This window comes from Triticum aestivum, chromosome 4A, assembly GCF_018294505.1.
Source record: "Triticum aestivum cultivar Chinese Spring chromosome 4A, IWGSC CS RefSeq v2.1, whole genome shotgun sequence".
Taxonomy (NCBI): domain Eukaryota; kingdom Viridiplantae; phylum Streptophyta; class Magnoliopsida; order Poales; family Poaceae; genus Triticum; species Triticum aestivum.
The window spans coordinates 112483661-112501647 of record NC_057803.1 but is presented as its reverse complement, the minus strand read 5'-3'; the positions used below and the strand labels follow the sequence as shown (position 1 = coordinate 112501647).

Sequence of the window (17987 nt, the reverse complement as noted above, 5' to 3'; positions counted from 1 at the left end):
TTCATGCGCAAGCGGAGGAGTGAGAATCACCTCATCACCACATTCAGAAAAAGGTAATTGTACCACACAGTCACTGGACATCTTCAGACCTGAATCCACGTCGCCCTTCACCTCCACAATCTGAGCAGAATTAGTAAGCATGGTAGCGTAGGACAACGAGCGACAGACTACATGTGTTTTAATTACCTGAACCTCCTTAGGCTCAATCACAGGCTCCCACAGTTTCCCTGGCACAGCAGAGGTGCGATATGGTGGACTTGATTAAATTGGAGGGATTTGGAGTCGAACCGACATGTCGGATTCGACGTGGCGTACGCGTCCAGGTATCCTATGTCCGCCTCGCATAGGAGCTGAATATGAAGGGTGTCGGACATCCCATACGTTTGACCAGATCTTGAGGGTCTGGTTAGGTGACTTTTTTTGTTTGACAATGTTAAACATATTCGCCCGGTTTAGGAGGTAAGTGGACGGTCCGGTTGTAGATGCTCTTACTTCCGAGCACATGTTAAAACCAACTTATTTTTTAATAAAAAAACTTCTAATATGAGATTTTTGTTTGGATAAGTGCATAGAGTTTCCCTAGAAATGTTTATTCGTGAAACTGTCTTGGAAAAACGGAGGTAAAAGAAGTGCCGGGTCCATACGCCAGAACAAGCAGAAAGATTATCAGGCCGGGTCAGACCCAGAACGCCCTGAGCCACCTCCCACGAACCCAGAACGCTGAACGCTGAACCTGAGGGTTGGACGGGAGCTAGGGTTTTAGCCGCCGGCCATGGCCCTCTCCTCGTCTGCCTCCACACTGCTCCGCCGCCTCCTCGGATCCACCCCCCTCTCATCCTCCCGCTCCTCTGTACTTCGCGCCGCCTTCTGCTCCTCCTCCTCCTCGGGCCCCTCCCCCACCTTGCCACCTCCGTCGACCATCTCCGGCGATGACACCGAGGTCGCCAACGTACCGCCGCTCACCACCCCCAAGCTCTTCGTCAGCGGTAACGATTTTCCTCCCGTCCCCTCCCCTCCCAACCCGCATAGCAGCTTTTTCTCTACCACATCGCTACAAGTTAGTCTCGGGGAGAGGGCGAGCCCATTTTTGGGGATGAATTTGGGGATAGCTTTAGATGTTTACCATGTGTTCTAATCCTGCCCTGGCAAATTAGAGCAATCAATGTAGATGCTCTCCGTGCAAATTAATCTAACTGTACCACTTCTGGTCTAATGATATCTATGTGCATATCAGACGTGTCTTAGCAAGAACAACTGATATGCTGAATTGGAGTAAACCATTGCGCTATCAATTAGATTGGTTTCTGAATTGTTTCATTGGTATGGGCTTCTGCATCGCTGATCATACTACGCCAAAGCTCCTATGTGATATGTCGCATTTGTGTTTGGACTTTAATTGCTGGTCTCAGTAACTAACTGAAACTTTGCGAGTGTAGCCCTGCTTTGCGCTGTTTTTTTTCCACATGCGCATGATCATATATTTTATATGCAATGCAATTGCAGGCCTTTCAAGGCTAACGACAGATGAGAAGCTCAAGAGCGCGTTTGCTCCCTTCGGACAGCTTCTTGAAGGTACAAAGGCTTGCTTTCGCAATAATGTTTCAGTCAATGTTCATTTTCATTGCTCATTGTGTCTTGCTTGTCGCCTTGTGCAGTGAAAGTCATAACAGATAGAGTTTCTGGGAGATCAAAGGGCTTTGGTTTTGTAAGGTACGCGAGTTTACAAGAAGCTGAGACCGCACGGCAGGAAATGAATGCCAAGTTTCTGGATGGATGGGTCATTTTTGTCGACCCTGCAAAACAAAGGGAGCAGAAGCCTGCTCCTCAGCCGGATACTGCTTCCTCCCACACCGGCTTCACGATAAATAAAACTGTAGGATGGTGTGGTTAGTTGCTTAGGCTCTTGAGTCCTACAGATCACCTAGCAAGGGCATGGATATGCTGTTCTCGTGTGTTTAGGGTTATTAATCTGCTGTAAGATGCTTCTGATTGTTGTTCTAGCCATAGAAAGTTAATGGCATTACTACCTGTATTAATACATAAAATGATAACGCTGTTCCTTTTGTGAGATAATAATGTTGCTCTTTGTGGCTTCACACGATTATCTGTGAAAATCTTCCTGTTGCTTAGATCTGTAGAAAGTAGCCCATCTCCACGTTGCTAACATTTTGCCAATTTTAGCTCAGAAATGCATCAAGATGCTGTCCAGCCTTTTGATTATTGTTAAGAGCATCTCCAATAGATGATGCAAATTTGGAGATGTAAAATTAGGTGTTGTATAATTTACATCACCCACAACTGTTGTTTACATCTTCAAAAAAGAGCCAACTCCAACAGATGATGTATATTTGTGATGTAAAACTCCAACTCCAACAAATGATGTATTTGAAGATGTAAAACTAGTGCACTGAACCTACTGTCAAAACTCGAGCGCTCCCGCTGCAGCTTGCCGGGGCTAGCGAGGATGACCGGAACCGGCCGACGATGGAGAGGAATGGGTAGGGGAGGTCGAGAGGAAGCCAAACCGGTTGCGACCCTGGCGAGGATGGCCGAAATCGGCCGACGGTGGAGAGGAATGGGCAGGGGAGGGCGAGAGGAAGCCAAACCGGTTGCGGCAGCACGGGGCGGCACCGGAGCTGCCCGTAATTGGCCGACGACGGTGGAGGCAAAAAGGGGATCGAGCAGGCGGCGGGCCGGTGAGGCAGGCGGTGGGGGACGGGGGGCGAAGTCGCAGCTGGCCCGGCGGCCGCCGGAGAAGCTTCGATTCGGCAACGGCCAAAAGTGAATCAACGACTGCGGTCGACGGGCCGGCGGTGGGGGACTGGGGCCGAAGTCGGGCGTGGGGCGGCGGCGTCGATTTGGTGCGGATTTGGCCAGCAGCGAAGATGGGCGGGTGGCAGCTGGTCACACGGAAGGGAAAGGAACGGCGGTTGGCAGTTGGCGCACGACCAGCGTTTTTACATCTCCTATAGGCGGAGATGCAAATTTGCACCGCGTGGTGTTACTTTACATCTCCGGGAGATGAAGATGTATTTTTTTTTCATCTGCACCATCTGTTGGAGCAGTGTTTTGGGGCCTCGGAGATGTAAAAGATAGTTATTTTTGCATCTACATCGTCTATTGGAGATGCTCTAAGAGACTCAAAGAGCTCAAAATTTTCCACCAAAAACGATCTGCTGACACAACATACTACTGCAACGGACTAACCTCTAAGATCTACAGTACTAAACTGACTTCACAGGCTTGAAATGAGGCACCTAAAGCACTAGGACATGAGAGCATATGCCGCTACATATACGCTACAAAGCCCTATATACAAAGGTCGGGCTTCTAATCATCCATTAGAGAGCATAAGCTACAAAGCCTATGCACTCGGTTCTCCCATTGTAACTTGGTTACTCAAAACCTCGAGATAAGGTGCACTCGGTTCTCCCATCGTAACTTGGTTACTCAAAATCTCGAGATCAGGTGCAGACAGTTCTCCCATTGTAACTTGCTTACTCAAAATCTCGAGATCAGGTGCACTCGGTTCTCCCATTGTAACTTGGTTACTCAAAACCTCGAGATCAGGGTTGACAGCTAATGATTTCTGCATCAATGTTAGGCCCTCGAACATCACCAAGGGGTGTGCCTCTAGCAGTGACGACTTCTGGCAACAGGACAGCAATAGAAGTGCAATTAAATTAGCGCTACTGGAGTGATATCGATGATGTTAGATCGAGCAGGGAAGCCCGGAAACAAAAAGGAAAAGTAGTACTCCCTCTGTAAACTAATATAAGAGCGTTTAGATCATTAAAGTAGTAATCTAAACGCTCTTATATTAGTTTACGGAGGGAGTACGTGATTACCTCTTGATCTGATAAAATGGTGAAGCCAAGTTTCTTGGACCAGATTGGTACCATTTCAGGATCAACGGGTGCCATAAGAAACTGAACATTCAGGGCTGTCAGATGTGATTCGATTTGTCTCAAGAGAAGTCTGAAGTAGCCCTGCACAGAGACAGACCAAAACCTAAGGATATTAGTTGCTACACAGATGCGTTAAATGTTGGTTACATTAAGTATCAAACCAGTACAGTAAAAGCCTTCATTATTTTCTGGTCAATAGAAGAAAAATTGAAGCAAATCTAAGGGCCTAAGTTATAACAACCGCAGGTCCACTTCTAACAGTATATGCTCTAGAATCCGTACAATTAGTTCTTGCTAATACCAGTCTTGATCTTTTGTCTAAACCATATTCCAAGTTATTATACTAACAGAATATTTTTACTCTTCTTTAGTGTTTAAGAACCTCATCATATACAGATGTACATTCTCCAGTTATAGTCCCAGCATCATTCTTAGCATACAGACATAAAAAGAAAAGGAATTACGTCTGATAACTGACAGAGTTCACTATTGTGGACTAGACAATGTAAGTTCATTCCCACCTTTTTTCTGCACTTATTATGTGTAGCGACAAGGACAAGTTCTGCAACTTCTTCCGTGCGCACTTTCAGAATCGCAGCTGACACAACGAGTTTACTGCAATACGACCATACAAAGAAAAAAAGGTATGATTAACCAAAATAGTGTAAATAGAAAATAGAAGCACTTGCTTGCTTGTTCCTCTCCCGATTTCAGGTTCCAGAAACCAAACCATTAGCAGTTTATATTAGTTACACAAACGTAAAGACTTAAAATAGTATTGTCGTTGCTTTGCACAGACCAATTGAGCAAAAACTGCTAAAACAATATACATGACTTGACCAGAAAGGTACCTGCTTGTGGTTAGTACTGCACAATACATTCCTCTAAAATCATTTTTTCCTCCTACATCCGTGCTGCAAAAAATGTGATTTAGTGTATTTATTTGAGTTGACTAGATGGACAGAAAAAATGCAGGCCAGATGCACATTGATGAAACTATTCGTACACGTTGCAGATTTAGTCAAGAACTTACGCAATAACCATATCTCGTATGACATCACCTTCCAGGTCAGCTGTTTCCGGGAACGCAACCTATAAATACAGAGATTAACGTGAGACTTTTGCAGCCTACAAGCAATATGACAGCCATGGTTTGGAAGTTTATCACTGGCGAAACAAGGTTTTAAGAAAAAAAAGCCATAAATCCCTCACAGAAAGAACTTACTTTGAAGATTCCAATAACCTGATCTATGAACTGCTGCACATCACGCCTCGGATTCATTCCACTTAAAAGGTGCCAAAAAACATTGGATCTTTTATGTCTGATCTTTTCTCGCTTATTTAGTTCTTGGTGCAAAGAAGCACGAAGTAACTGACATTTTTTACAGCAGAAGAAGTGACACTGCATGTATTCTCTCAAAACATTCAGAGGTTCCTGAAATAGTCCATACAATGAGTCAGCAATGTCTTTCGCCATGATAAGCTCTCCACCACATATGAAGGAAAGGTTAGTCACATACATTGTTTTCTTGAAATCCACTATTGTAGCATTTCACATGGCATGGTCTCTCACACTGTAGATATGATTATGGCATAAATTTCAAGACAATGTTCCAACAATCAAAGACGACACTAACGAGAAAAGAACTTAGCAGAACTAACCTGGTTACAGAAGATAATCATGTCTTCGCTGATTATCCCAATAGTCGTACAGGCATCGCTGTCAAAAAAAGATGCAGAGTTTCATATGAAGGATAATCATGTGAATTCAACAGTGTGCATAATCTAATTCTTACCCACATAAATGGCAGCTCTCAGTATCAACAACTCTTCCTTGTAATGTCCGTTTCAATGGAACAATGAGAAGTCTACTGGTGGTAGAAGGTTCTTTCCTACAACCTGTAATAACGCAAATGATTGTCACAAAGATTGAGGACCATAAATTGTTTACTCATATTACTCAAACATGGAGTCCATATGATCATTGGTTCCCTGTCTGAAGGTAAATCATTCAATATTGGTACCACAAGCATCCAATTGAATTTGGGTTCTATTACTATTACCATGTGTACCACCCCCTCCCCCCCCCCCAACGAACAATAGAGACACAGAGTGTGTGAATCTCAAAGTACAAAGTCACAGTGGATCTAGGAGTGGGTAGACATCACCAAGGAAGGAAAACAAGTCATGCAGTCCAGTACATGAAGGAAATGTGCAACTACTCATTTTGCTGTCACGTCCTACAGTTTTCCTTAAATAAAATACGCTGCTCATTTATAAAAAATTCTGAAATCGGTTCTATCCTTGCAACAAAACATCGTAGTACTCTCTAAAAGTTAAGAGTACAATGTGCAATGCACATAAAATGGAGTGCACAGAAGTGATGCATGCAGGGGGGTGGGGAAATGATAGAAAAACTGGATGGCAGAAAAAGTACGCTTGGATGAATAGAATCACAAATCAACAGAAAACCCCCAACTGCCTTTCCAAAACAGAAAACCCAACTCCGCAAGCTCTTGCACAATAAGAACAAAGCCTTAGAAAGCAAAAGAGTGAAGGATGAGAGGGGTGAACCGTACATGTACATGAGACCCCTGGCCTGAAGGCCACACTGCCTTTCCAAAAGTTGCAATATTCCACTACCCTACTGTTCTACACTGCTGTGTCCAGATAACATTAGAGAAGTGCATCGCCTTGCCTAGTCACTACCCAAGTTGCCTAGAGTTAATTTTCGACAGAAAAGATCCTAGAGGTATGAATTAGTGCCAGCTTTGCAACAGTACTGACTCCAAGGAAACATTATTTTCCTCATAAAACGTGATGTCTGTTTACCATACCTTGATCTTTGTAGATATTTGGATGACAGATCACAAGTCACAACAGTCCTGCCTTGGAAAATCTACATGAGGCAATAACCTAACATGCATGGCGCAGTGGTAAAGCTGCTGCCTTGTGACCATGAGGTCACGGGTTCAAGTCCTGGAAACAGCCTCTTACAGAAATGTAGGGAAAGGCTGCGTACAATAGACCCAAAGTGGTCGGACCCTTCCCCAGACCCTGCGCAAGCGGGAGCTACATGCACTGGGGCTGCCCCCCCCCCCCCCCCCCCCTTTTTTTAGCTTATACTAGCACACTGCCCGTGCGTTGCTACGAAACCGTAAAAAAAGAGGAATTACCACTGGCTTAGGGGGTCATCAAAAGATAATGGTGTCTTGCGGCTGTTGCATGGTTCATGATTAAAAAGAGAGCGCGGATATAATAAAAGATCATGTTGCAGTCGCCAAAGAGTCTTGAGCGGCCTTAGTAGGTCCTTTGCAAGATTTATAGTGAGATACCATTTTGAATTTGCAACATAGGAAAATGGGTGTGAGTAAGTTGAATGCACAAGATCATGGATTAGGTAGGAGGACAACATCTATCGCCACGTTGAATTGCAATTTGTTTGCCATCTTCTGCTATGACATGGAACCGAAAGAATTGGAGTGGCATACTTGCATTTATAATTTGGGTGTTTACAAGAGTGTTATTCTCACATTAGGGTCGTGTTCTAGTTTGCATTACACCTCTACGACATGGTGACTGTTGGTCCTCAAGCAAACTCTTAGCTCTCAGCTCCTATGAGTCTAAAGCTAACTTAAAAAGGACACTACGCTACCAAATAGGTCAAACTGTGGGGAGTAGGCTAACCTCATTTGAACAGGGCAGCAAGGTAACATTGATTAATATGTGTAACATTCACAAAGGTCACATTCTGACATTTAGAGAAATAAGGAAGATAGCCCCTCAAAATACAACATATAAACAGAAGAAAAGCTTAACAGCACATTGCCACTGGGTCTTATTCAGTGAAAATAAACAGCATCTTACCTGAAGTAGCAATGTTATGAGGGTCATCAATGTCAGAGAAATCAATGCTGCTGACTCCATTTGAATTTAAACTGTCTTGCAGTTTTAGTGCCAGTTCATGAAGTGTCAATCCTTCTGAGGTATAAATGTTGCGATACCTGAAACAAAAATATAGGCTCCATGTAAATGAATTAAAGATCCGAGATATCATTTTGAGATGGAACTTTTACAAACACTTTCATGAATGACACTTCAAGAACTTTTAACTCTTGTGAGTCAATAAATTTAAGCTAGACCCAGTTTCCATGTAAAATTGTGGTACTTACGGTTGTCGTCTTTTCCCCATTCCAGCATGGTCTTCAAACTGGGAAGGAGTAAGCTGAAGTCGAAAGAGAACAACACAACCATCCATTGGTTATTGGTTATTGAACATAATAATAAATGCATCCTAAAAACAACTTTATTGATAGCCAAGTTTAAGATAGTTACCTCTTCATTGCAGCAATCACAGACTATACCTGCCCCCCGTTTATAGCCTTGCTTTAGAACCTAAAATCAGAAGTGTGAGTGGTCTTAAGAGTCTTTAAAAATTCTGCAAGTGTGGAAAAGGGCTAATGTAGTCCATGCAACATCTAAAAGACCTCTCCGTGCTTCAACTTGTAAGTCAACAAAGTAAGGTCTGGAAGGCCGCCTTCCTTGAAAACCAGCGGGTGCAAGGAGTTATCCCTGAGGCAAAAATAAGACACATATCGATGATTATGCATCACTTCCATCTCATGGCATGCGAATGCACAGCAAGATCCCCTAAATGTGACATGTCAAGAAAATGCTGAAGCTTGACCTTTTACCTCACTTTTGTTCGCCGCGGTTCTTTCTTCTTTGAGTCCATGTGGTGACTCACGGGTGGCTCTTGAACAATTGAAGCTGAGCTTGATAAAGCAAATGCTAGATCTATGGGATCACACTCTGATGAGGTCGACATTACTGCAGCATCTGCTGCCAAATTAGGCTTTATATCCTCAGGACTAAGAGGATCTGCAATGTTCTCACTAGGAATTTCTACAGTGGCACTTTTCATTGAAGTGCATGTAGATAGACCCGAAGTTCCTTTCTCGGGGCTTTTACTCAAGGTTGGAGCTGAAGTTTGAGTACTTCCTCGCTTATATTGCCACCGTGGCCTCCTGAATGCACTCCAGCTCAGGTTTGAGATGTGATTGCTAGTAGATTTTTTCAAGGAATTTGCTGAAGTAGTGGCTAAAGTTCTATGGCTTGTCACTCCTGCAGCTGACTCCTGCAAACTAGCAGTGAAGTTTGAATGAAAGCTGAAGTCAGTCTGGTGTTCTGATGGTTTATGACACTCAAAATGCATGTACTTACAAAAGCTTATATTAGGAAGTACACATATAAAAATGGTAAAGACCAAGGAATGAGATCGTTCCAAATTAGTACGATTCTGCTGGGAATTTAGAGTAGCTTATAAATTATAAAGATAGCATAAATTTAGTCCCATCTGTACTGACAAATATATAGCATCGAGTTATATTTCCTTGGTTTAAATTAAGGGCTTATTCAGAGTTCAAGCCCCCATCACCCCCAACCCCAACCCCACCCCAATGTGTAAATATCAGATAACATAACAGAGCTCTTGGAAATATTAAGGAAGGAATGGGTTTTTATGCAATCTGGATACAGGCCAATGAATTTGTGTGCGCACAGTAACTTACCATTGGGTTGAACAAGGATGTGAAGGCGCATCAACAAAACCATTATTTTCCACTTGAAAAGAAGCTGAAATCGTCACAATACAGAGAAAAGATAGACCAACATAAAGATTATCAGATCCTGAAATACAACCAAAAGTAAGAAAGCTTTGGGTCCTCAATGAAAATACCTTTCCACTTTCCATATTCAATCAGATTTGGAGTGAGACCAGTCTGTTCTTCAATCAGGTCCCCAAGCAAGTCAAGTCTTTTATATTTAAGTACTTGTATCAACTTATACAGCGAAATTCCACTGTCCAAAAATATATGATCATTTTGGTTGTTTGTTAACTGGCCAGCATGTTGCTCAAACTCACATGCATTCATTATCTACAATTGATCAAGCATCCCAAGGTCAGGTTTGATTTTTCAGAGAATTCACAGGTACAGATATACAAGAATAACAATGTGTGCAGTGCCGCAGTCAAGATAACAGAATGCTCACATTACTGTAATCACATTGCATACAACCACAGGAATATCTCTGTCCGTCGATACACCCAGTCAGCTCCACCTAAGGACCGTCAAATGAAATTTATATGAATTAAACTATATAGGTTTTCAATCACCATTCCATGCTGAATCTACAACTAAACTGCCTGAAGAAATAGCACTCACCCCATTCTTCTTGTAGGTCACCCTGAAACCTTCAAGAAGCCCAGTGGACAGCAATCCTCTGACATCCTTAAGTAAACTCTCTGGCTTGTACTTGGTTTCTGATGTTCGCACTGACTGATACTTCGTTTCCATCACTTTCACTTTCACATGGGTGGCTGTCGACAAGCCAATATCCCTAGGTCGATCACCAGTTGTAATCCTTACCTCGACCACACCAGGCATCTCATGGTCACCACGGGCTGCATTCTCAATCTGTTCTGCGGCGTCTATCAAACTCAAGCTGTGTTCCGTAGAAGGCCATTCAATGCCATCCATGGGTTCCACTTCGGTGGCTGGATTATTTCCCCTGATAAAAAGGAAGCATTATGACTGAACAATCCTGCAATGAGTCCCGGACTTCTAGTTTTACCACCCCAAACATCATGATTCGTCAATCTGGTCACTATTCTACAACTCTATCAGACTGCTATCGATTTGATGCAAGGGAAAAGGCCTATTGTACCTTTGCTATGAAATGACACGAGTAGACAGAGTTCCAAACACAAATCAGTCAGCGGAATTGCTAACCTCAAGTCAAGAAGAGACAAGCCGGCATTCGCCTCTTCGCTCGTAATATCGAAGTTGAAAGCCTGCTGCGCCGGCGCAGCCCAAGCAGGCTGCTCCACCATCACGTGGCTAGCCTGAAGCAATTCCGGCTCCCTGCTCGCCGGCTGACCCTGCGCAAGGGACGGACAGGTGGCGGCGGCGGCGGGCACCGTCATTGGCACCCCGGCGGCCTCACGGAAAGCCGCTGGGAATCTCTCGGCGGGCACCTCCCTGAGCGTGTGGAAGAGGTCGTAGAGCGAGGTGCCGTTGGGGAGGAAGATGTGGCCGTTCTGGTTCTTCGATTTCGCCCCCGCGTGCTTCTCGAACTCCAGCGCCGACAAGACCTGCGCGCGCAAACGAAACGAACCCCTCAATTTTCGCCCAAATCGGGCGGATCCTCCTCTCGAGACGGGCGGGGGTCGCGCGGCACTTACCTTGCCGCTGCGGCGATAGGCGCAGGACGAGTCGCAGGCGCAGGCGTAGCCGCGTTCGGTGACGAATCCCTCCAGAGAAGCCTGCGCGCGGCGAGTTTTTTCAGTGAGAATCCACGGGGAGGGGACGGGGCTGCGGAAGCGAGACGGGGGGCGGCGGCGACGGCGAGCGCGCTCGAGTCGCGGGGTGTCGAGGAGAGAGAGAAGCGGGCCTTGGGCGTGGGTTGGACTGGCGAGGGGACTACTCACGTTGTGCTTGGCGAAGCGGTACGTGACGGTGACGCCGCGCAGGAACGGCAGGAGGTCCGCGACGCAGTTAATTCTAACGGCTGCGCCGACTGCGTTTGCGCCGCCGCGCTGCTCCGGCTGCATCTCGGCGGCCTTGGCCTCTGCTGCGTCGTCGCCTGGGCGGTGCTGGTATAGGCTGTGCGCTACTTTCTCGGCGTCGTTGCTCTCGCCGGCTGAGATTTCATCCGCTGAATCGTTTATTTCGTGCAAATCTCTTGTTCGACCGTGCTTCAAGCAGACTCTCTCGTGCAGATTGCAGAGGAAGAGCCTGACATCGTAATGAGTCGTCGATTTTTTTTTTGCTTCGTCACAACTTTTTTTAAGGCAAACCAAACTGTGATTCTGATTGGATGGTTGGGATAACAGTGATATCCTTGTCCATTAGTGTTCAAGTCATAAGGCCAACTTCACCACGCGATCCTATCCTGTCCGGCCCTATTCGTTTGAGGTAAAACGGACAAAGCAGGTGGCCCAGCGCGCGACGGCCTGGACCCATCTTATCTGTTTTGTGTCCGGGCCGACCCATTTCGAGCGCAAACTTGCGGCGAGTTTGGGTCGCGACGGACAACAAACGGACGCGCTCTCGTCCGCGTCGGGGCCACGTGGCAGGCGGCCACCCACCTCCCACCCGCCCACATCAATGCGCACGAGCGGGCGGCCCCACCCGTCATCCGCACGTCGAACGGTCGCCGTCCTTCTTTAAGTGGGAGGCGTGGACGGGTCATCGTCCACACTGCCCCACGCCACCCCGTGGCCTCCTCGAAACCCGACAGCGGCTGCTCCTAAACCCTAGCCAAGACCTCGCCGGCCGGCCACCCGCAGCCATGGGCCTCTGGAACTACGACCGCAAAGGCAAGCACGACCGCGAGGCTGGTTCCTCGCCGGGACGCCGTCGCGGCTCGATGAAGAAAGAGGAGCCCACCTCGCCATCGCCACCACGCCGGGCCCCCGCGCCGCCCGCCTTCTCCATCGCGCCCACGTCCGCCGGCGAGCGCGACCGGCATTATATCCGCGCGTCGGTGTGCCGCCGTTATTAGGAGACGAGGACGCCGCTCCCCTGGAGCGACGTCCATCTTCCCAATAACTGGCATCTCTCCGTCGACCGGGTCCCGATCCCGCCGGTCCCGACGAGCGGCCGTGCGCGCGACGAGGAGATCGAGCGCCGCCGCCGCCTCCTCCCCGACGACCTCTTCTACGACCTCAGGTACGCCCCCGACTTCGGACTCTGGGACACCTGGTTTTGTGATGAGCACGACACCAGGCGCACGTCCTTCTTCGCCGGCACCTCGACGGGGCCGCGGCGGCCACGACAGGAGCGCGCAGCGCCTGCTCCCCAAGAGCGCGGGCATAGGCGGGTGCGCGGCGTCACGCCCACACCGTCGCCATCGCCGTCTCCGTCGCCCCCTCCACCTCCTCGCATGACAGCGGAGGAGGAGGCCCGTCTCCTGCAACGTGTCATGGACGACTCCATGTACACGCACGACGAGCGGCAGTGGGACGGCCTGGAGGAGACCATGTCCCTCTCTGCTGCCGGGGACGTCGCCTTCCCGAAGCTGCAGATGGTGGCCGTGGAGGAGGAGAGGAGGGAGGACCCGCCGGCCGCGTTCCAGCAGCTGCTGGGTCAGGGGTGGGGCTGGTCCTGCACTGCTCTGAAGATGGCCGCCGGCGTGGGCGTGAACTGGTGCCCCACTCCGCCGCGGTCACCGGAGCGGGAGGCGTCGCCACGGGAGGAGGTGGTGCAGGCACCTCCGGCCGTCCAGCCCGCCCCCGTCCACCACGCACCTCCGGCCCACCTCTGGACGCCGCCGGCCTACGTCGACCTTGTCAGCGACGACGACGACACCGGCGGCCAGTGAAGACGGCGACGGCCACGGCACCGACGGGCGCGGCAGGAGCGCGCGGGAGGCGTTTTTATATTTTGTTTTATATGTTAATTATGAAACTGGGCCTTTTAAGTGGCCGTGGAAACTGGGCCATTTTGTGGCCGACCCCTATATATGTTTTATGTTTTTAAATGTGTTTATTTATTTTTTTTAGTTATATTTAAGTGGCCGTGGAAACTGGGCCGTTTTGTGGCCGACCCCTATATATGTTTTATGTTTTTAAATGTGTTTATTTATTATATATAACTAAAAAAAATAAATAAACACATTTAAAAACATAAAACATATATAGGGGTCGGCCACAAAACGGCCCAGTTTCCACGACCACTTAAAAGGCCCAGTTTTATTCATGTCCATCCCGGACACGATTTGGGGTGCGGTCGCGCGGTGCGCGCACGCACGACCCATCTGACAAAGCTGGACACGGGCGAACCCATCGGCGCTCCAAAGGGACAAAATCCGGCCAATCCGGACGTCCATTTGGGGTCGTGCGGTGGAGTTGGCCTAACTGTTTATGAGCATCTGCTACTGTACTGTATTTAGAAAAAAGCTTAAAAAACACGCAATCTTTTTCTTGAATTTACACGAGTGTACATATCATATATTAAATAAGGAAATGCATAGAAAGCCTCCACCTATCATTTACAAGTGCGATGATTTCTCACACATATATACAACTCCACTCCACCTACTACAATTCAGGCTACTCCTCCCCACTGCTCCACCGCACTAAACCTCCAAACACAAAGTCAACGTTGCCTTTCATAAGTCCAGATAGCGACCAAATCCTCCCTTCCGATTCAATTTTCTGCATGAGACAACTGATCGATGGGAAGGCACCATCAAACACAACTGCATTCTTATGTTTCCACAACTCCCACATCGTCAGTAGCAGGAAAGTGTGGAGATCTTTTCTGGTCATGGTGCTTAGTCCTTGTTTGCTGCGAAGCCATGGTTGTAAGGCATCGTGCGGAGTTGGCGTCCAATCGGGCTTCCCCAACGCCCGACAGACCTCCGCCCAAATCGTTCTGGCAAAGACGCATATTAGTAACACATGGTCTATTGTTTTTTTCCTCTTGATCACAAAGAGGACACTTGTCTTGATGCGGCAACCCTCTCCTAGCAAGTCGATCGAACGTTCAACATCCGTTGCGTAGTGCAAGCCAAGTAAAGAACTTGCATTGTGACGGAGCTCGCGATTTCCAAGTCAACTCCGTTGTGGGTATAACCTCCCTGCCCCAGAACTTGGCTGTGTACGCTGATCTTACTGTGAACTTGCCATTCGTCTCCCATGCCTAAGTTAATCTGTCCAACATTCTTCACCGGCTCCCAAGTCTAGACCCTCTACCAAAGCCGTAGGAACTCTTGTAGGGTGTCCACACTCAACTTGGGGCTGATGCATGCAGCCCACACCCCATTATCCACCACCTGACGAAGCAAACGTGCGTGTTGAACACGGCGCGGTATCATGCCATAGATGGCCAGTGCAATCTCATGTATCCTCCTCCCGTCCAGCCACCAATCTTCCCAAAACAGAGTGTTTAGTCCATTCTGTGCATTGCATCTGGTTGTTGCTTGGAAATTTTTCATCGATTCATCCGACACTTTAATTGAGAAGTCACTCCATGGTCTGCTACTATCTGTCCTTTGTAGCCACGGCCATTTGGCCTGCATAGCCACATTCATCCATCTCGGGTTAGGCACTCCTAGACCTCCTGCCCATTTCGGGGCACACACAACATCCCATGCCATGACATAGTTTCCACCGTTTGCCTCCGCTTTTTGGCACCTCTGCCTACCTTATTCATTGTTGCAATCATTTTGATAGGGAGATCCAATGCCATCATCGCATGTATGGGCATAGCGCACAGAACAGATTGAACCAACGTAAACCTACCACTTTTAGGCATAAGAGAAGCCTTCCACTTCAGCAAGCAATTCGCCATCTGGTCCATAAGATACTGAAGTTGTGTTGCAGATTGCTTCCTTAGGGACAAGGGCATCCCAAGGTAACGAACCGGGAACGAACCCACCAGGCACCCAAGCTCCTCGCTGGCCATAGCCATGCTTTGGTCCGAACACCGTATCAGCAGCGCAACCGATTTGCTCATGTTTATGTGCTGGCCCGACGCCTCACCAAATAAGTCAAAGATGCATTTGCAGATAGCAAGGTCCATTGGCTCCGGTTTGACAAACAAGACTACATCATCCATGAAAATCGAGAGCCTTTTCTTCATCCCTGTTGTCGCCAAGGGCCACAAGAACCCTCGGTCAACGGCCCATTCGAACAACCTTTGCAATGGCTCCATGGTGAGGATAAAGAGCATCGGTGATACGGGGTCACCTTGTCGCATGACTTTGTAGTTGTATATAGTGTCACTAGGGTCACCGGTTACCATTATCTTTGTTGTAGAAGTAGCTAGAATTCCACACACCCATGATCTCCACCTTGGGCCAAAACCAAGCCGCTCCATAACTTCAAGAAGAAACGGCCATTGAACCGAGTCGAACGCTTTAGAGGTGTCGAGCTTTAGAAGGACCGCGGGGTTCTTCAGAGCATGCAAACGTCGAGCCATGCTCTGAACTAACATGAAGTTTTCGTGCAGCGATCTTCCTTTGACGAAAGCACTTTGATGGTTTCCAACCAGGTTTGGCAGCTCCACCACAAGCCTAGAAGCAAGCACCTTCTCAAAAATCTCAACAGCCCCATGCACAAGGTTTATTGGGCTAAAGTCCCCCACATCTAGTGCCCCATCCTTCTTCGGTAGGAGGGACACTAGAGATTTGTTGATTGCCCCGATTCCTCTTACATCTCCATTGTAGAAGCAGGTCATTACCACCATGAAATCCTCCCGTATGATATGCCAACATGTGACGTAAAAACGTCTCGTAAAGCCATCCGGCCCTGGTACTTTATCCGGAGGCATGGACTTGATCACCTTCTCTACTTCTTCCATCGTGAACGGTTCCTCTAAGTTGAGTGCATGCCTCCTTACTTCGCATGATCCAAAAGCTTCGCCATAATAGTCATTCACTGCTGATACTACTTCATCTTGGCATGTGAATAGATTTCCATTGTGTCGCACAGATCGAATAGTATTCTTTCGCTGCCTATGGCTTGCTTGTTGATGAAACAACCTTGTGCTACCATCCCCTTCCCTCAATTACAGCATACGTGACCGCTGCCTAGCAATATTCCGTCCAAGAGAGCATAAAGCCAAGAGTTTTCTTTTCAAACACTTGCGAAGCTCAATCTCTGCAGCCGTCAGTGCTCGAGATTCCATTGCAATGTCCAGTCTGTTGATCACCTCAAGTGCTATGCGTATTTGCATTTTTCACATTACCGATCCACCGGTCACTCCATTGCTGGAGACACCTAGTCGTGGCTCTTAGCTTATTGTGAAGCATAAGGTAAGCATTCGACGCCACCGGCATGGAGCTCCACACCGCCTGCAACGTTTCCATGAAGCCCTCCGCATTGACCCAGAAGGATTCAAACTTGAATCTTTTCCGCGTGCAAACCTCCATGTTCATGTCAAGCATCAGTGGTCAATGATCCAAAATGGCCGTCCCCAAAGCTGAAAGGAAGCATGTGGGGAATGCCTTGCCCCACTCGTTCGAAACAAAGGCATGGTCTATCTTCTCTAGTGTTGCATGCTGCCTTTCATTAGACCAAGTATAGCGCCGACCATTGAGATATAACCCCTTCAACTCAAGCAAGTTTAGCTTTGTACGAAGGCTGCTCATCATTTTGTGGTTGATCAAAGCATTTCTCTTGTCCTCCCGATTCACCAGTAGGTTGAAATCCCCTGCCACGAGCCACGGTCCAGCGTGGAGGTCCCTAATTTCCACAAGTTCCTGCAGGAATTCGACCTTCTCCCTCTCATCCCGAGGGGCGTAGACACACGTGAGCCACCATTCCTCCTCACCTAGTGTCTTGACAATCACTGTGAGCATGTTATTAGTATAGTGGGGGTTTGACAGTTGGGTGATAGATTCATCCCAAGCCACCAAAATCCCCCCACGAGTCCCTGCAGCCGGCAAGTAGAAGAACTTCCCAAATTTATTACCCAGGCATTGTTGTACAACTGCCACCAATACATCCTGTAATTTAGTTTCCTGCAAGCACACAATGGCCGGGTTTGACAGTACTACTACTTGATAGACTGCACTCCTCTGGATTGGAGTGTTGAGGCCACGAAAATTCCACACAATCACTTTTAGGGGGTGTGCATTCATTTGGATATCCTACCAAACCACCTTGCCACCCGCCATCCATCTACACTGCGACGGCCCCCTCCGCTAGTGGTAAGGTCGGCGAGTCCCGACAAAGAGAGCAAGCACGACAACAATTTGCACCTTCGAGAGGGGGCGAGAAAATAGATCCACGTACATGCGAAGAGCTTCCTCCAAGATCACCTCACCCTCATGCGTTAAGCATAGCTTCCTTATGATTACTTGTTGTTGCCTTGTGGTCACATGCTTTGAAATCCTAGCAGTCCGCCTGGTTGGCGTCGCATCCAACCTCCTTTTATTCCTAGGGTTACCACCTTTAGTAGCCGGAGCCCGACTCACCGGCCTCACCAAGATGGGTGGGAGTTACCCCCGCATTTCCTCGCAAAGAGCTGCCACGTTGTCCTGCAAGGGGCAAGGCGTATCCTGAGCCAA

The 17987-nt window shown here is 47.8% G+C and overlaps 2 protein-coding genes across 2 annotated transcripts; one reads left to right on the top strand and one right to left on the bottom strand.

The window, feature by feature from the left end:
• The first annotated feature begins 676 nt into the window (after positions 1–676).
• LOC123085473 (organelle RRM domain-containing protein 2, mitochondrial) lies at positions 677–2096 on the top strand. Its single transcript, XM_044507107.1, has 3 exons — positions 677–986; positions 1504–1572; positions 1656–2096. The coding sequence occupies exons 1-3, from the start codon at positions 773–775 to the stop codon at positions 1889–1891; spliced, it is 519 nt and encodes a 172-aa protein (XP_044363042.1). The 5' UTR covers positions 677–772; the 3' UTR covers positions 1892–2096.
• Positions 2097–3084: 988 nt separating this feature from the next.
• On the bottom strand, positions 3085–11680 carry LOC123085472 (uncharacterized). The gene is made up of 21 exons (XM_044507106.1): positions 11398–11680; positions 11152–11232; positions 10700–11061; positions 10133–10478; positions 9960–10028; positions 9646–9844; positions 9479–9542; positions 8603–9052; positions 8396–8480; positions 8244–8303; positions 8081–8133; positions 7776–7912; positions 5705–5807; positions 5571–5628; positions 5429–5482; positions 5134–5343; positions 4942–5000; positions 4760–4822; positions 4430–4523; positions 3849–3989; positions 3085–3649 (listed from the first exon to the last, which is right to left on the bottom strand). Exons 1-21 carry the CDS (start codon positions 11518–11520, stop codon positions 3365–3367), a joined length of 3096 nt encoding a protein of 1031 aa, XP_044363041.1. The 5' UTR covers positions 11521–11680; the 3' UTR covers positions 3085–3364.
• Positions 11681–17987: the final 6307 nt, after the last annotated feature.